Source organism: Puma concolor, chromosome C1 (assembly GCF_028749965.1).
Source record: "Puma concolor isolate L17-30 chromosome C1, mPumCon1.1.hap2, whole genome shotgun sequence".
Taxonomy (NCBI): Eukaryota; Metazoa; Chordata; class Mammalia; order Carnivora; family Felidae; genus Puma; species Puma concolor.
Window position 1 is genome coordinate 111,401,651 of NC_141674.1, and position 15,668 is coordinate 111,417,318.

Sequence of the window (15,668 nt, forward strand, 5' to 3'; positions counted from 1 at the left end):
AAAGTTACAAGTGTTCATTACACCATGTATTTCTTGTGAATGATTATTTGTGCCTGTTTTACTTTATAATAAAATAGTGATCTTAAAATTAACATTTCTTTCACATCAAATATATGATGGGTGTATGCTCATCTTTGATTCTCTTACTTTTTTTTTAAGGAGTCTGTTCAACTCAAAATCCAACAAGATCCACACATTGCATTAAGCTGACATATATTTTAAGTCTCTCTTGAAGCTCTTCCTTACCTCTTTCCTTATATTTGTTGAAGAAATCAAATTATTTTTACTACGAAGTTTTCTACATTCCAGATTTTCCTGTTACCCCTCTGATATTGCTTCATATTTCTCATCCCCTGTATTTCCTATGAACAGCTTTTACATTCTACAGGCTGTGATCAGATTCACGGTCAAATGGTTTAGCAAAACTATTACCCCTATGCCGCGTTGTATAAATGAAGTCTCATAGTTTTGTTTTTGTGTGGATATTTTTTCTTAAATGAAAGTAAACGCAAATTATATAATTAAAAAATTTGAGATCTGAAGATTTAGTATCAGTTTTGCTTTCTATTTATAAACATCATAAATCCTCATAAATTTCAGGCAGAAAAGTTACAGCTCTGTAACACAATGCCAGGATAACTGCAATACAAACAATCATCATGTTATACAACCCCTAAAAAATACCATTATCTTGTAAGCACTGACTGAACTTACCTGCTGGAAGGCTTGAATTGTAGCCGAGTAGGAATGAAGGGATAGACAAAATTTCAACAAATTCTGCTGCAGAGGTGACAGAAACTGAAATGCAGTTTCCAATATTGCGTGATAATAGGAATAATCAGTACCTGCCAAGAAAACACATTAACCAAAATAATTATCTACAGGTAGACATATCCAAATAAGATAGTTCATACAGTATAAAGCTATGTGTTACAAAGGTATATGATAGCAAAATCTGACCACTATCCTTCCTGAACTGTTGTCAAATGCTTAGAATTCCCTGGAGTACACAAATTAATTGGACTCTTCCTCTCTCTTTTTTTTTTAAAGTTTTATTCATTTAAGTGATCTCTACACCCAACATCGGGCCTGAACTCATGACCCTGAGATCAAATGTCAGATGCTCTACCAACTGAGCCAGCCAGGCACCCCTCTCTTCTTCTCTTTGTTCACACTATTCCCTCTACCTGGATTGCAACTGCCCCACTTACCTGGATAACTAACTCCTACCTACCTCCACAGGAAGAATTCAGCTAGGACATCACCTACTTTGCAAAGTCACTCCCAAACCCTACCCCATGCCTCACTGGACCAAGTACATCTCTTCTTTAGTCCCGTATTTCTCTGCTAATATCACACAAAAGAGACTCAGACTTGACTTTTAAAATTTGTATTATTTTTCAAAAAAATCCAACAGTTGAGACTCAATTCAGTTAAATACTAATAGCAGTCACATTGTTTTCACACATTTCCTTTTCAGCAAGGCCTGTCAAGGTTTTAGCTACCTGTGTATTGGCATCTTTGACTAGTAATGTTTATACTCTATTGAATTACAAAATGTGAATGCACATTATAAACTGTAAATAAGCAACACAGTTTACACTGTCATTAATTTGACACCCTGACACTCATAGGTATATGGTGTAGGTGGCTGGCAGGCAGAACAGGCAACATTTTGGATGGTATTAGTTAATGATAACAAACCTAATAGATAATAGATCAGTTGTATAATTAGATCAGTTATATAATTAGTTCATTAACAAAAGAAAAAGTAACCAAATCTGATGGTGATTAAGTTAATACTAAATGATTTTTGAGTGAATTTGACTTCAACACAATATTTCTATAGCACTTCTAATAAAACAACACAAAAGAAAAACAAGAGGGGAAAAGAAATCATAGGTAGTACTTCCAGCCAAAGTTATAAACTTTGCTTCAAGGGGCACCTGGGTGGCTCAGTCGGTTAAGCGTCCAACTTCGGCTCAGGTCATGATCTCCCGGTTTGTGAGTTCGAGCCCCGCATTAGGCTCTGTGCTGACAGCTCAGAGCCTGGAGCCTACTTCAGATTCTGTGTCTCCTTCTCTCTCTGCCCCTCCCCCGCTCATGCTCTGTCTCTCTCAAAAAAAAAAATATTAAAAAATATTTTTCAAATAAAAAATAATAAACTTTGCTTCAAAAGTATTACTTTGTGTTGGCTCTGCTGGCTACCATCACAACTCTAGTCATTAAAGATAAAAATGTTTTCCATTAATTGCAAAGCCATACATACTGTGAAAGAGACCATTTTTTTTCCTAATATTTTCGCAGATACCAAAGTCAAAGAAGCATCTGCTTCAATTTTACCGTGATGATCAGATGATCCAATATTTTGGCTGGCTTCTACAAAATTCCAAAATTTCTCTTGACTGTCTTCCGCTAAAAACTCACTGGGAGAAAAGGGGGGAAATATCAGAAATGAAACAACTTAATAAAATCTTCTAATATAGGTTACATTTCTAAGAGAGTAAAAATAGGTTTTTAAGTGTCCAAATGTCAACAGTTTGGCTTTTACTTTATATTATACACAAGCATGTGCAATATATATTCTAACGATAACTCTTACTGGCTTAACCATTAATAACTAATTAGCTTAGTAGCTTATTCACTTATTCATATTAATAGCTTAATATGTATCCCTTAAGAAACCTAAAATCACAATGTTGTAACAGGGAAGTCCCAATATAAATAAAGCCTATGAAACCCCATTTGTGAAAAAGCTGTCCGCAGTGGAAGTAGAATTAACAACTGATAACTGTGGTACCAGTTCTGCTCACTTATTTTCTGAAAGACCTTACAAAGAACAAAAAATGTTTTGCCTAAGGTCCTCTCCCAAGGAAAACATGAACCCTAGAAAATTTTCTAGGAGACTAAAGGCAGCATGTTGTAATCTTTTAACATCCCTAAATCCAAATTTCAAGATCACCAAATTTCAGTTTAAAGTTAGCACTGATCTAAAAAAAAAAAACCGGAAAAAAAAAAAAAAAATTTAAAGGGGCGCCTGGGTGGCGCAGTCGGTTAAGCGTCCGACTTCAACCAGGTCACGATCTCACGGTCCGTGAGTTCGAGCCCCGCGTCGGGCTCTGGGCTGATGGCTCAGAGCCTGGAGCCTGTTTCCGATTCTGTGTCTCCCTCTCTCTCTGCCCCTCGCCCGTTCATGCTCTGTCTCTCTCTGTCCCAAAAATAAATAAACGTTGAAAAAAAAAAATTTAAAAAAATAAATAAATAAATAAATAAATAAACCGGGTCTTAGAACTTAATGCCACCTTAATTTTTCTTGACTTTACTCTACAGACCTAAAATAAAGGCCATTCTAAATTCCCTTCATTCAAGAGTCTAAAATCCCTAAAAGAAAATGTGTTTACTAACTGAATGATTCATGTAAATTGGTTATCTTCTCCTCTGAGACATAATACTAACATAGTGGTGATCTCTCACTGAAGGAAGGCTTTCCCATTACTTGTCAACACTGGGGTGTACAACTCTCACTCTACTCCACAGCTAGACACAGAAATATGGGAAAAATAAGAAACATTTCCTGGTAATACACAGCCTCTCTGAAACTAGGTTTCTGAAAATACCCAGTATCATAATGTATTAAATTATTTAGCACCTCCTTGAATGTGGCATTTTTCTAGGCTTTCTAGTAACTGACATAGGCATCATAACAACCTTATAATAACTTATGGCCTAAGAAAACATATACAAAGACAGATTATGATATGCAAATAAACCCTGAATTCATAAATTAAAGCTGCATTCACAAGATACGCTTGAGGTAGTGGGGGAGGGATAATACACTCAAATGTTGTAGTAGTGAGAACAAGGATTCACTGAAACTAAGACCTTCCTGCAAAGGCCATCTGCAAATAAATATATGTTCTTCATATAATTACAGGAAAACTTCTTGAAATATACTCTTCATCATCCACTGCATAAATAAGTCTTACAACATCTAAGTTTCAAACAATCTTTTGTAATTTTTTTAACATTTATTTATTTTTTTGAGAGACAGAGAAACACAGAGCATGAGCAGGGAAGGGGCAGAGAGGGAGACACAGAATCCAAAGTAGGCTCTAGGCTCTGAGCTGTCAGCACAGAGCCCAATGCAGAGCTTGAACCCATGAACCAAAGTCAAAGTTGGATGCTTAACCAACTGAGCCACCCAGGCGCCTCTCAAACAATCTTAAAAAAATTAATTACTAGATACACTGACCTAATCCAAGAAAGGTAAGACAATAACAAGATTATTATTAAAAGGAATGCTACTACCATTTATGTTTTTTGCTTTTCATTTTAAATTGGTTTTTAGCTTCTTATACCTTTTCCATTGAGTAAAACATCTATAGTTTTTCAGATGAAATTATATGATGTCTAGGATTTGTTGCAAAATATTCCAGCAGGGGAAGGGAGGAAGGTAGTGTGGTGATGGTTACTGGACTTGAGCTGGTAATTGCTAAAACGAGTGACAGGTAGAAGCAGAGCACATTAAATGTACCATTCTACTTAAAAATGTTCTGAAAGATCACAATAAAAAGTTTTTAATCTATGGCAAAACAAAACAAAACAAAACAAACAAAAAAAAATATATACAACCTGAATGCCCATAAATCTGGTAGTAAACTTGTTTTCTAGATTTCCAAAGTTATTGTTGGCGATCAGAATTGGTCTTCCTTCCATACAAAACTAGAAAGGGAAGGGAAATAGGGGCGCCTGGGTGGCTCAGTTGATTAAGCATCCGACTTTGGCTCAGGTCATGATCTCGCAGTTTGTGAGTTCAAGTCCCACGTCGGGCTCTGTGCTGACAGCTCAGAGCCTGAAGCCTGCTTCAGATTCTGTGTCTCCCCCTCTCTCTGTCCCTCCCATGCTCATGCTCTGTCTCTCTCTCTCTCAATAATAATAAACGTTAAAAAAAATTTTTTTTTTAAGAAACAAAAGGAAAGGGAAGGGAAATAAATATTTAAGAAGGGCTTACTATGGGGGCGCCCAGGTAGTTCAGTCGGTTAAACGTCCAACTTCAGTTCAGGTCATGATCTCACGGTTCGTGGTTTTGAGCCCCACATCAGGCTTTCTGCTATCAGTGCAGAGCCCACTTTAGATACTCTGTCTCCCCTCCCCCACCCTCCCCAGCTTGTCCTTGCTCTCTCTCAAAAATAAATACACATTAAAAAAGATGTAAAAAGGGGCGCCTGGGTGGCTCAGACGGTTGAGCGTCCAACTTCAGCTCAGGTCATGATCTCGCAGTTTGTGAGTTCGAGCCCCATGTCGGGCTCTGTGCTGACAGCTCAGAGCCTGGAGCCTGCTTCAGATTCTGTGTGTATATGTCTCAATCTCTCTCCCTCTGTACCTCCTCCACTCACACTCTGTCTCTCTCTCCTTTGGAAATAAATAAACATTTAAAAAAAATTTTTTTTAAAAAAGGATGTAAAAAAAAAAAAAGGAGGGCTTACTATGTGACAGGCACTGTGCTTGACACATTCACCCATGTCCTTAAATCCTCACAGCCATCCTGACTTACAACCATCTTTAGAATAAAGAAACTGAAATTCAGACAGGTTATTGATTTGTTTAAGGGCACAGAATTAGCAAATGAAAAATCTGGAGTGTAAACTCAAATCTATTTGATTTATATCTCTACCATGGTACATTCTTGGGCCATTCCACTATCTAGTACTCAATAAATGATTATAAGTTTCAATTTTAATAATAGTACTTTATTTATACAATATTTCTGTTAGTAACTATGGCTGTTCAAAACATATTCAGTGTTTTACTTCAATTAAACATATATCAATTCATGAACAACCAGAAAGCTACATGTGCTTCATTAGGATCAAGCCAGTCTAAAAATATACACGGGAATATTTTTAGTCCCTAAGCACTAGATGCAAGGAAGGCAAAATATCTGTGGTAGTTGCATGCCTCGATGTGTAGAGAAATATTCTGTCCCTTCACCCTCACCCAGATGGACAGGGCTGTGATTGCCATCAATATCTGCCATGGACCTGGGAGGGAAGACTGGTGGCCTCAGCTAGCTCTGGAGGTTAACTATCAAGGATTTCAAATACGTGCAACTTATTTCTGAGTTGCCTAGAAGTCCCATTACCTTGGTAAACTGTCTGCAAATAGCCACACAAGAGGACTAAATAGTCAACCAAAATGGCAAATGGCCAGGAAATTATGAAAAGGGGCAATGTTTGTGAAAGGAAAGTTGGTGAAGGAAGCACTATACATTACTCACTTCACAGAGATCAAAGAAACAGGACAAAATTGATTAATTAAGGCTGACAGTTTTAACATAGTTTTTCAAAAGTCCCATAAGTATACACCATAAGAATCATCCGAGACAAGGCACAAAAACCGAAAAATTAGTGTGGAGAGTAACTGAGTGTAACTCAGTAAAGAATGTCAAGCAGAATATTCTAAGACATCAGTGGTTACAGTTAATTGCACAAGATTATTTAGAAAATGATAATAAATCTCAAACACTTAGATTTATACCAGACAAATCATCTAAAATAAGATTGGCGGGGGGGGGGCATATTTCAGTTGTCAGAGTCCTGGCTCAGGCAGTTTAGATCTCAACAACCTTCAGTCACTTCACTTTTACAGCTGCCCTCTATCTAATATAAAGTTCTGACACTGGAGGAGCTCAATCCACTTATCAAATTAGTCACTATAACACTGCTAAGAAATGAATGCAGCAGGAATGGGGGGGGGCGCATTTTATTGCTGAGAAAAGGGAGGCACAGAGAAGTGACAATCCATGAGGCTCCTCTAGAGTCAAAACCGGCTCATACTCATCCCACTTTCCCACAGGTCCTCTTATCAATACCGAATGAAGCCGTTTCCTTAGGAGATGCAACTATTCATCAACACAATCATCTTAACAAAATCTCCTCATTCACATTTTTCTAGGATTAAGGGGGAAATGTCAGAAAACCTAATTCTAAATTGAAGGGTACAAAGAAAGGCCAAAGTTAACTGAAGTAATGCAACAGTTCCAATTTCTCGCACTATCAAATTGTGAGATTTACCAACTGCTTGACCTTCAATCTACCTAAATTCATGCTTTAGAACAATTCTCTACCTCTACAAGTCCTAGCTATATAGTATTTCAGATACAATAAAAAGAAGCTTCCCTCTATAAACAAAAATCTGACTAAGAGAGGTGTCTGGTTTTTATGTTATAAACACTAACTTGAAGGTACATTCGGAATACAAAATCTCCCAAGAAATCATTGACTATACTGTATTTCACCAACTTTAAGACACTGTTGATGTTAAGGCACATCGTTGTTCTCAATGAAACTCTACAAAGGAAAATGCTACCAATTTTAATTTGTAAGGTAACATCTTGATTTCATCAAAAAGCATCCTAATTTTGGAGATGTTAAAATGTAGAACATGTACATCTTAGATAAAACCCAGCTATGTCCTCAGCTTCCCCTCTGTACTCTTGTTATCCCAAGGTCTTCTTCCAGCTTTTTAGAAGGAGCATTCCCTCCTTCTCCCGTCTCACCAAGCTGTCTTCTTTCTCTTTCATTAAACACCTCTTAAAACCTTCTTCAAATAAATAGAAAAATTCCTTTAAGTACGACACCCTCTTCCTTTATTACCACATGTATACCTTTCTTGCAAGATAATTTAACCAATTCAATACATTTGTCCAAAGAAGTCCCTAAGTATCTCTATGAATCATGATTACCCTATGGTACTGACAGCTTCTGTGTTATAACAGCCTCTGACTAGTACACAGCACAGTGCACACTGAAAGAGGTGCTGACTAAATCCATGTGATGATGACAATCTCGCTGCCTAAAAGGCTCCTGAATATTCACTAGCAGATCCTACATTTTTACTCAAACACATGAAAGAAAAAAAAGATGTCTTCTTACCTGACTTCTAACAACAATGGAGTGGAAAACCATTTTGTTGTAAGAGAGGTTGTAATGGCTTTTGAATCTGCCTTTACTGAAGAAAACAGCCATAGTCCAGTGAATACAATCAGAAGTTCCATTTTATAGCAAACTCCTAAAAAAAGGAAAATTTTAAAAAAAGGTTTTGCCACAGGAAATGTTTAAACCTGAATCTTAATACTTAGAGATACAAAATAACATGAGAATTACAGAAATGGAAATGTTTCTGAAATATAACAGCACCTAATATCTCCATAGTCCAACAGATATTTGCTGAGCGACTGATGTAGAACTAAAGCCGTGAAGTTCATGGAATGCTTTCCTATAAAGACTGCACTGCATTTCCTGGGTTGCCTCTACAGAGGTATAAAAGTCAGTTGGTGGCACAGCAGTTTACACATAATTCTACTTTATGAAGCATGAGAGTAAACAAAGCTTAGATGAAAACGTAAATGATGGGTATTAAATGGTGCCCACCCCCCAAAAGTTATGAAGTCCTAATCCCAGCACCTTGAAATGTGAACTTATTTGGAAATAGGATCTTAGCAGAGGTAACCTGGTTAAAATTGGGTCATTAGGGTGAACCTTAACCCAATATGACTGGTGTTAAAAAAAAAAAAAAAAAAAAGGAAAATGTGGACACAAAGACAGGCACACAGCGGGAAGACCATGTGAAGGGACACTGAGAGAGTGCCAGTGAGGACAGGCACTTGTCGGAACTACACTGCAAACCAAGCTGCAAACCACAGAACACCTAGGCCCAGCAGATGCTGGAAGAGGGAAAGAAAGACCCTCCCCTACAGATTTCGGACAGAACATGAGCTGTGACACCATGATTTAGAATGTCTAGCCTACACAACTGGAAGGCAAGGAACTGCTATTGCCGTAAGCCACACAGTTTGATGCACTGTCACAGCAATCCTAGGAAGCTAACACTTCAATGTAAATGCATAAAACAGTCCCGGAATGAAGGAAAGTTAAACAGGTCCCTATCTACAAAATAAGGAAACTGGAGTCACTGGTAAATTGGCATGGCCATACAATGCAGGTCTTCCAACCTCCCAGCAGCAATGTCCTTAAGCATGCTGATGTGTCTAGATCATTTCAGAAAAAGGCCTCGAGCTGCAAGGGCTTCTATGGTCTGATTTTTCATCTCAGAAGTCTGCTCACAGAACCCTAAGCAGGTTTCCCGTGGGCTATATAAGTCAGCATCCAAGTTCTACCCATTTGAATGGGAACCCAAAGGGGCCATGAATCTGTGGGAAACACTATGCCAAAGCTGTGCTTGCGCATGCTAATGTCTGGTAAGGCTCACCTCACTCACCCCAATTCCTCGAGATATTGGCTATAAAAGCTATCGTCTGGGTGACCAGTCACTACCTTCTTTTTACAAAAAGCATTAACATCTGTGCCAACATCCTGCTTCATATATAACACACAATATCTCTAAAGAACAAATGGGCAAAAGCAAAATAAAAGATACCAAATAGAAAAGCTGCTTTTTAAGAGTCTTTAGTTCAGGCACTGCCACCTTAATTGATTTAATCGACTGACTAATATAAACAAATATTAACATCCCATTTATAAATAAGCACAAAAAAAAAAAAACCCACAAAATTTGCAAAGACTAGAGCTAACCAAACTAGACCCCCCACACTGAAACCTGCTAGCAGTGATTTTGGGGAGGGGACTTTCAGAATGTAGCAAAAGTTACTGACATTTCCTGCAGAGGAGCAAGCAAGGATGCAAACTTTTAGATACAATTTCAGACCACTCAAAAACTCTTAGACACCCTCCCCTACTGGTCCACAGACTGCAGCCTCAGAATCCTGCTCTGCATGACAGAAAAACATGGTTGGGAAAAAGAGAGAACCGTTTAGAGTTAGGGACTTACTTCAATTACTGACTTTGCTACTTACTAGCAGTTTAACCATAAGCAAGTCCCCTAGTAACATCTCTGGCCCTTCTCCCAGACTCTGAAATAGGAATATCAGTATCTACCGCACTTGGACACTGTGAGAATGAAAAAGCGACATGAAAATCACTTCATGAAGTGCCAAGTACTATAGCAGAATTAACCGTTCTAGTAAAACATGTTCTTATAAGGAAAAGAAACCACCTTCTAAACTATAGAATAAGAACACATCATCGTTACTGCATGGTCTCAAAAAATTGGAAATATAGGGGCGCCTGGGTGGCGCAGTCGGTTGAGCGTCCGACTTCAGCCAGGTCACGATCTCGCGCTCCGTGAGTTCGAGCCCCGCGTCGGGCTCTGGGCTGATGGCTCAGAGCCTGGAGCCTGTTTCCGATTCTGTGTCTCCCTCTCTCTCTGCCCCTCCCCCGTTCATGCTCTGTCTCTCTCTGTCCCAAAAATAAAGTAAACGTTGAAAAAAAATTAAAAAAAAAAAAAAATTGGAAATATATATTCTGTGATTAGGGGGAAAAAATCATCCCCAAAAGTCACAAAACGTCTAAACTGGAGACAGAATATATGAACTACGTTCAAGCAGTACTGTGCTACAGCTATGTTTACAATTTTTCCTGAAGGGGCCTACATGTGCTGTCCCAAAAGAGGTGACCGTGGACAGGAAATTCAAACACTGTCAGTAACCCCAGGCAGGCTTCATGCATAGAGTGGTGAGGGAACTGGAAGTGACAAAAGGTCCCTGAGGAAACATTAGCCATTACCGACCAATTGCTCTGGGCCAAGCACTGTGTCAGGTGCTTTGCATACACCATGACTTCTAGTCCTTCCACACAACTTATCCAGGAGACTGCAGCTCCTGGAGGGTGGTTGCCATGTCTATTTTGTTCACCACACCAAATAGCACAGCACCTGGCAAACAGCAGATATTCCATAACTATGCTGCATAATGGGTGAAACACTATAATTTCACCTTTAAAAATAAGAAAATGGAAGCTTGGAGAAGCCGAGTAACTTGCCCAACTAATAAATAGCAATGCTTGGAACCCACATCTGCCTGTTTTTAAGTTCCACAATACCATGCTATCTCCCCCGGTTCCCAAGCTTTGGAAGGGTAAGAATTCATACTGTGCAGAACCAAACTAAGCAAAAAGCTTTCTTGTGAGAACCAAGGCAAGTCCAAGGACTTTCTAGGGACAGAGACCTTGGGATACAGGTGGCTGAGAAAGGCACAGTTTCAAACCAAAACCAAGCATGCCACCCTGAAGCTGGGACCCAAGAGAAGTGACCAACCAGCCTGACAGATCTGTATTCAGGCTGGCTTTGGGGATGGAATGTGAGCTCCTCAAGAGCAGGGAATTTGGGGGGCACCTGGGTGGTTCAGCCCGTTGGGTGACCAACTCTTGATTTCCGCTCAGGTCATGATCTCGCGGTTCGGGAGTTCGAGTCTTGCATCGGGCTCTGGGATCACAGTGAGGAGCCTGCTTGAGATTCTCTCTCTCTCTCTCTCTCTCTCTCTCTCTTCCTATGTTCCTCCCCCCCTGCTTGTGCACTCGCACTCTCTCTCTCCCTCCCTCCCTATGTTCCTCCCCTGCTTGTGCTCTCTCTCTCTCTCAAAATAAATTAAAAAAAAAAAAAAAAAAAGCAGGGAATTTTGTTTGTCAGGGTCAAATGCCTAGCATAATGCCTGGAACACAGGAGGTGCTCAGAATGAAATAAACAAAGTCTTCATTAAAGGATGAATGAAAGCAAATAGAAAGAAAGGAGTTTGATACCAAGAGGAAAGATGCTTAGGACTTAAAGATTAAAATGAAAATTCTACACACCAAGACTCGCCCAGCATTCCCCTTGAATTGTTCGAAAAACAGAGACAGTTCTTGGGGCAAGGTATAGCACCGCTGGAGGTGACAGAGGAAAGTGGCCACTAAAGAAGAGCTTTCCTACCCAGACCCCGCAGCCTAGATGCAACAGGTAAAACCACAAGAAAAGACTGTTTAGAGAAGCAGAAGTAAGAGCTTCACAGAAGCGGCCTTTTGTTTGAGAATGCCTTCATTTTATGAGAATCTTACACTCCGATCCTAGTGGTCCTTAAATGTTGCTTATAATTATGAACAGTCTAAGAAATAATCGTCAGAATCCCAAGGTGGCACTCCATGATCACAGGCATAATGCTTGTGGCAAAATGGGTAAATCAAAAACATTCTTTAATAAGTCCTAGGCGCAAATGTTATATCTGTAAGATCTAGTCCGTGGCCCAGCTTCCTTAGTTCAATGACTATCTCTTGCTCACTGACCTACAGTAAAATTTTGGAAATATTAATGAAAATTGCAGTTTGGCAAACACTTTTCACTTTTTTTTTACATTTATTTATTTTTGAGAGAGACAGACAGAGCACAAGTCGGGGAGGGGCAGAGAGAGAAGGAGACACAGAATCCGAAGCAGGCTCCAGGCTCTGAGCTGTCAGCACAGAGCCCGACCCAGGACTCGAACTAACTCACTGCGAGATCGTGACCTGAGCCGAAGTTGGATGCTTAACCGACTGAGCCACCCAGGCGCCCCAAACACTTTTCACTTTTTGGAAAAAAGAGGCATAAAATTATAAATCACCAACTTTTTCTTTTTCCATTTCTAAACTGAAGATAATAGCTGACAATCTCTTAAAAAACCAACTTGCACCTTGCAAGTTTATAGATAGCCATCTGAGCATCAATATACAAGATTAACAGTGAGAAAAATACTAGGAACGACCCCTCAAGAAATAATTTTACTTCTCAAATAAAGTTAATATGTATTTATAGCTATTAGCAAAACCATTTGCTAATTTTTGATAAAAGTAGTTACTATACATCTGATATGAAAATGATCACAGGTAACTGCAGAAAAAAACCTAAAAGAATTTTCTACATAGTTCAGTTTCTTCCCCTCAAGGTAAGCGTGCATTGTACAACTGCCACACAACTATACAAAGCAATGTTTATTTCCTTTAATAAAAATGAGTGCCAACTAAGTTTGTCTAAAGCAGGTCAAGTGGAAAGGCTACCATCATCCCTTATTTTGTGGCCTTAAATAACTATTTTAAATGTCTTCAAACATCGTACTAAAACTGGCTGGCAAGTGCTTGATGAATGTTTCCAATATAGTATCTCACAGTAAGACATAAGACCCCCAGACTTCAAATGAACATAATATGCTAGTTCTCATATCTGGCAAGAAATGCAAAACAATCTAGAGGTTTTGGCCAACGGAGAACAGTTCACATCCATAACTTATTGGCGATGTACGCAGATCTTCTGGCAGGTCCCACACGAAAAGTGAAACCGAATTATCCAATTACCAGCCAACAGATCCTCGTACTTAAATGAAAATGGCAACCAGTATGCATCACCCTGATTCATTTTAGGGAAAAAACAGAAATCTACAAAAAGATCAAGTTGTTCTCCAATCAGAGTCCTGCAAACTGCTGGTTCTCAACCTACTTAGGGTCAGACGTGGTCCAAACTCAAGTTAGGGCACTTCCCCCACCTCCTTCTGCACTTGGGCACACGGATCTCAAAGCTCTTCAGTAAAGGCTCAAAAAGGGCTACAAGAGAGTCCGCGGCCACTCTCGCAGAAACTATACTTTGCCCGTAAGACCAGTGAGGGCAACTCGGAGGAGTCACAAATAGGGGGAGGACTAGTACAAAGAAGGAGAAACTGAGTCAGGGAAGAAGCGGAAGCTCAAGGTGACCAGGGCACGAGGTCGCCTCACGTCCCAGACCCTGTCCCCGTCCACGAGACCTCCCCACGCCACGCCAGGGGTACCTGTCACCGGCCGCGCAGCCGCGGCACACGCGCCGCTCGCGTCCCCCTTCCTGCCCATGCTGGGGCCACGCTTCGTCCGCGACGATGTCAGCGACAACGCCGGGGCGGGGCGGTGACGGCGGCGGCAGCGGCTGCGCCAGTGAGCGGCCGACACGCGCCTTTCCCGCGGCTCCCCTCACAAGCCGGTCTCGCAAAGCAATAACCCAGCTGCCTACTGCCTTTTTACTTCCGCTTCCTACTGGCGAGAGCCGGAGGACTTCCGGCTACCGAGTCGCGGCTGGGGCAGCCGAGAGCGTCGTGTGGTCGCCATCTTGTATCCGAGGAGTCCCCGCCTCCCTCCTTTCTCTGACTGTGCAGTGTGGCTGGGAAGAGAGCACTTTTACGGTCTGGAGAGTGGGACTAGGAGCCGACAGCTGAGACCCAAAGCTGTACCAGCTGGTGAAGCCGAACAGGGGTTTCAGCCTTTTTTCCGACCTGGACTTTGGGGAGCTTCAGAAGCTACTTCCTTAAACCCTTATATTAAAAGCACTGCTGCACAACTAAAGCACAAAATTTCTTAATGTTTCTGGGCATCTTAGACTATCGTAACCCCTAAGTTTTGATAACTACCGTTCCTGGGAGCGTGGGAAAAGGAAAACTTTTTAAGTTTTATGAGACGATTTAGCTTAGATTATACTGGCAGTGGCAATTTGCTTACCTTTTTTTTATTTTTTTTTTGGAAAAAAAAATTTTTTGCCCAATATAAATCGCTGTGCAAAAATTTCTGTAGGGACGCCTGGGTACCTCAGTCGGTAAAGCCTCGGTCGTGGGCTCGGGTCTTGACCTCAGGGTGTTGAGCTTCAGCCCCACTTCCGGCTCTGTGCTGACAGCTTGGGGTCTGAAACCTGCTTGGAATTCTGTGCCTCCCTCTCTCTCTGCCCCTCCCTGCCAGCACTCTGTCTGTCTGTCTGTCTGTCTCTCTCTCTCTCTCAAAAATGAATAAACATTTAAAAAATTATTTTTTAATAAAATAAAATATTTAAAAATTAAATCTATCTAGAAGGGGGAAATCATAAATGTTAAAGATTAACGAAAAATAATAACCTACTCCTCGCTTCACCTCTACAATTCTCCCCCGAATCCCTAGCAGATCACTGATCTTTTCACCATCTGCTATGGACTGCATATTTGTGTCCTCCTCAAATTTATACAGTAAAACCTGACTGTCAGTGTGATAGCATTTAGAGGTGAGGCTTTGGGGAGGTGATTAGGTCATGAGAGTGGGGCCCTCCTGAATGGGGTTAGTGCCCTTACAGAAAGAGACCCCAAAGAGCTCCCTTGCCCTTCCATCTTTTTTTTTTTTTTAACCTTGCTTCTTTTTGAGAGAAAGTGAGAGAGCACAAGCAGGGAAGGGGCAGAGAGAGGGAGACACAGAATCTGAAGCAGACTCCAGACTCTGAGCTGTCAGCACAGAGACCAATGCGCGGCTCAAACTCAAACTCCAAGATCATGACCTGAGCCCAAGTCTGACACTCAACTAACTGAGCCACTCAGGCACCACTTGCCTTTACATCTTACGAGGACACAGAAGTTCTTGCATATTGTCCACTTTTTCCATTAGAGCCCTTGGCTTGTTACTTTAAAGATCCCATTGTGATAATTCCACAATTATCTGCCTGTATGCCTGTAACTTTTGCTTAAAACCCATACATGATGTACCGGGTAAAAAGAAATGAGGTAAATAGGCCTCAGTGTGAACTTTTGTGTTTTTCTGGCCAGCAGTTAGCTGTGTTTACTGTTTGCCATAGCTGTGCATGTCAGAGACCTCCATGTCCTCCAGTGTCCTTGTTTTTCTCTCCTCTGTTATTTTTGGGTTTCCCTAGAAATGGCATCTTAAGTAGAGTCTGATCGTTATAGTTCTGTTAGCTGTAAACCACATTATTACCCAGGAGCCCTGTTGATGTGGTGGTAAGACTAAGGAGAGGGCAAGCATTCTGTAATCTGTTCT

The 15,668-nt window shown here is 40.5% G+C and overlaps 1 protein-coding gene across 2 annotated transcripts in view; it reads right to left on the bottom strand.

Moving 5' to 3' along the window:
* The window catches only part of UGGT1 (UDP-glucose glycoprotein glucosyltransferase 1), a 113,528-nt gene extending 99,621 nt beyond the window's left edge, over nucleotides 1–13,907 (bottom strand). For both annotated transcript variants that reach the window (XM_086718294.1, XM_025934966.2), the window contains exons 1-4: nucleotides 13,682–13,907; nucleotides 7,935–8,070; nucleotides 2,344–2,426; nucleotides 715–845 (exon numbers count right to left, since the gene is read on the bottom strand). In XM_086718294.1, coding sequence (XP_086574420.1) covers nucleotides 715–845; nucleotides 2,344–2,426; nucleotides 7,935–8,070; nucleotides 13,682–13,739 — 408 coding nt within the window. In that variant the 5' untranslated portion in view covers nucleotides 13,740–13,907. The remainder of the gene's footprint in view (nucleotides 1–714; nucleotides 846–2,343; nucleotides 2,427–7,934; nucleotides 8,071–13,681) is intronic.
* Between the last annotated feature and the right edge of the window lie 1,761 nt (nucleotides 13,908–15,668).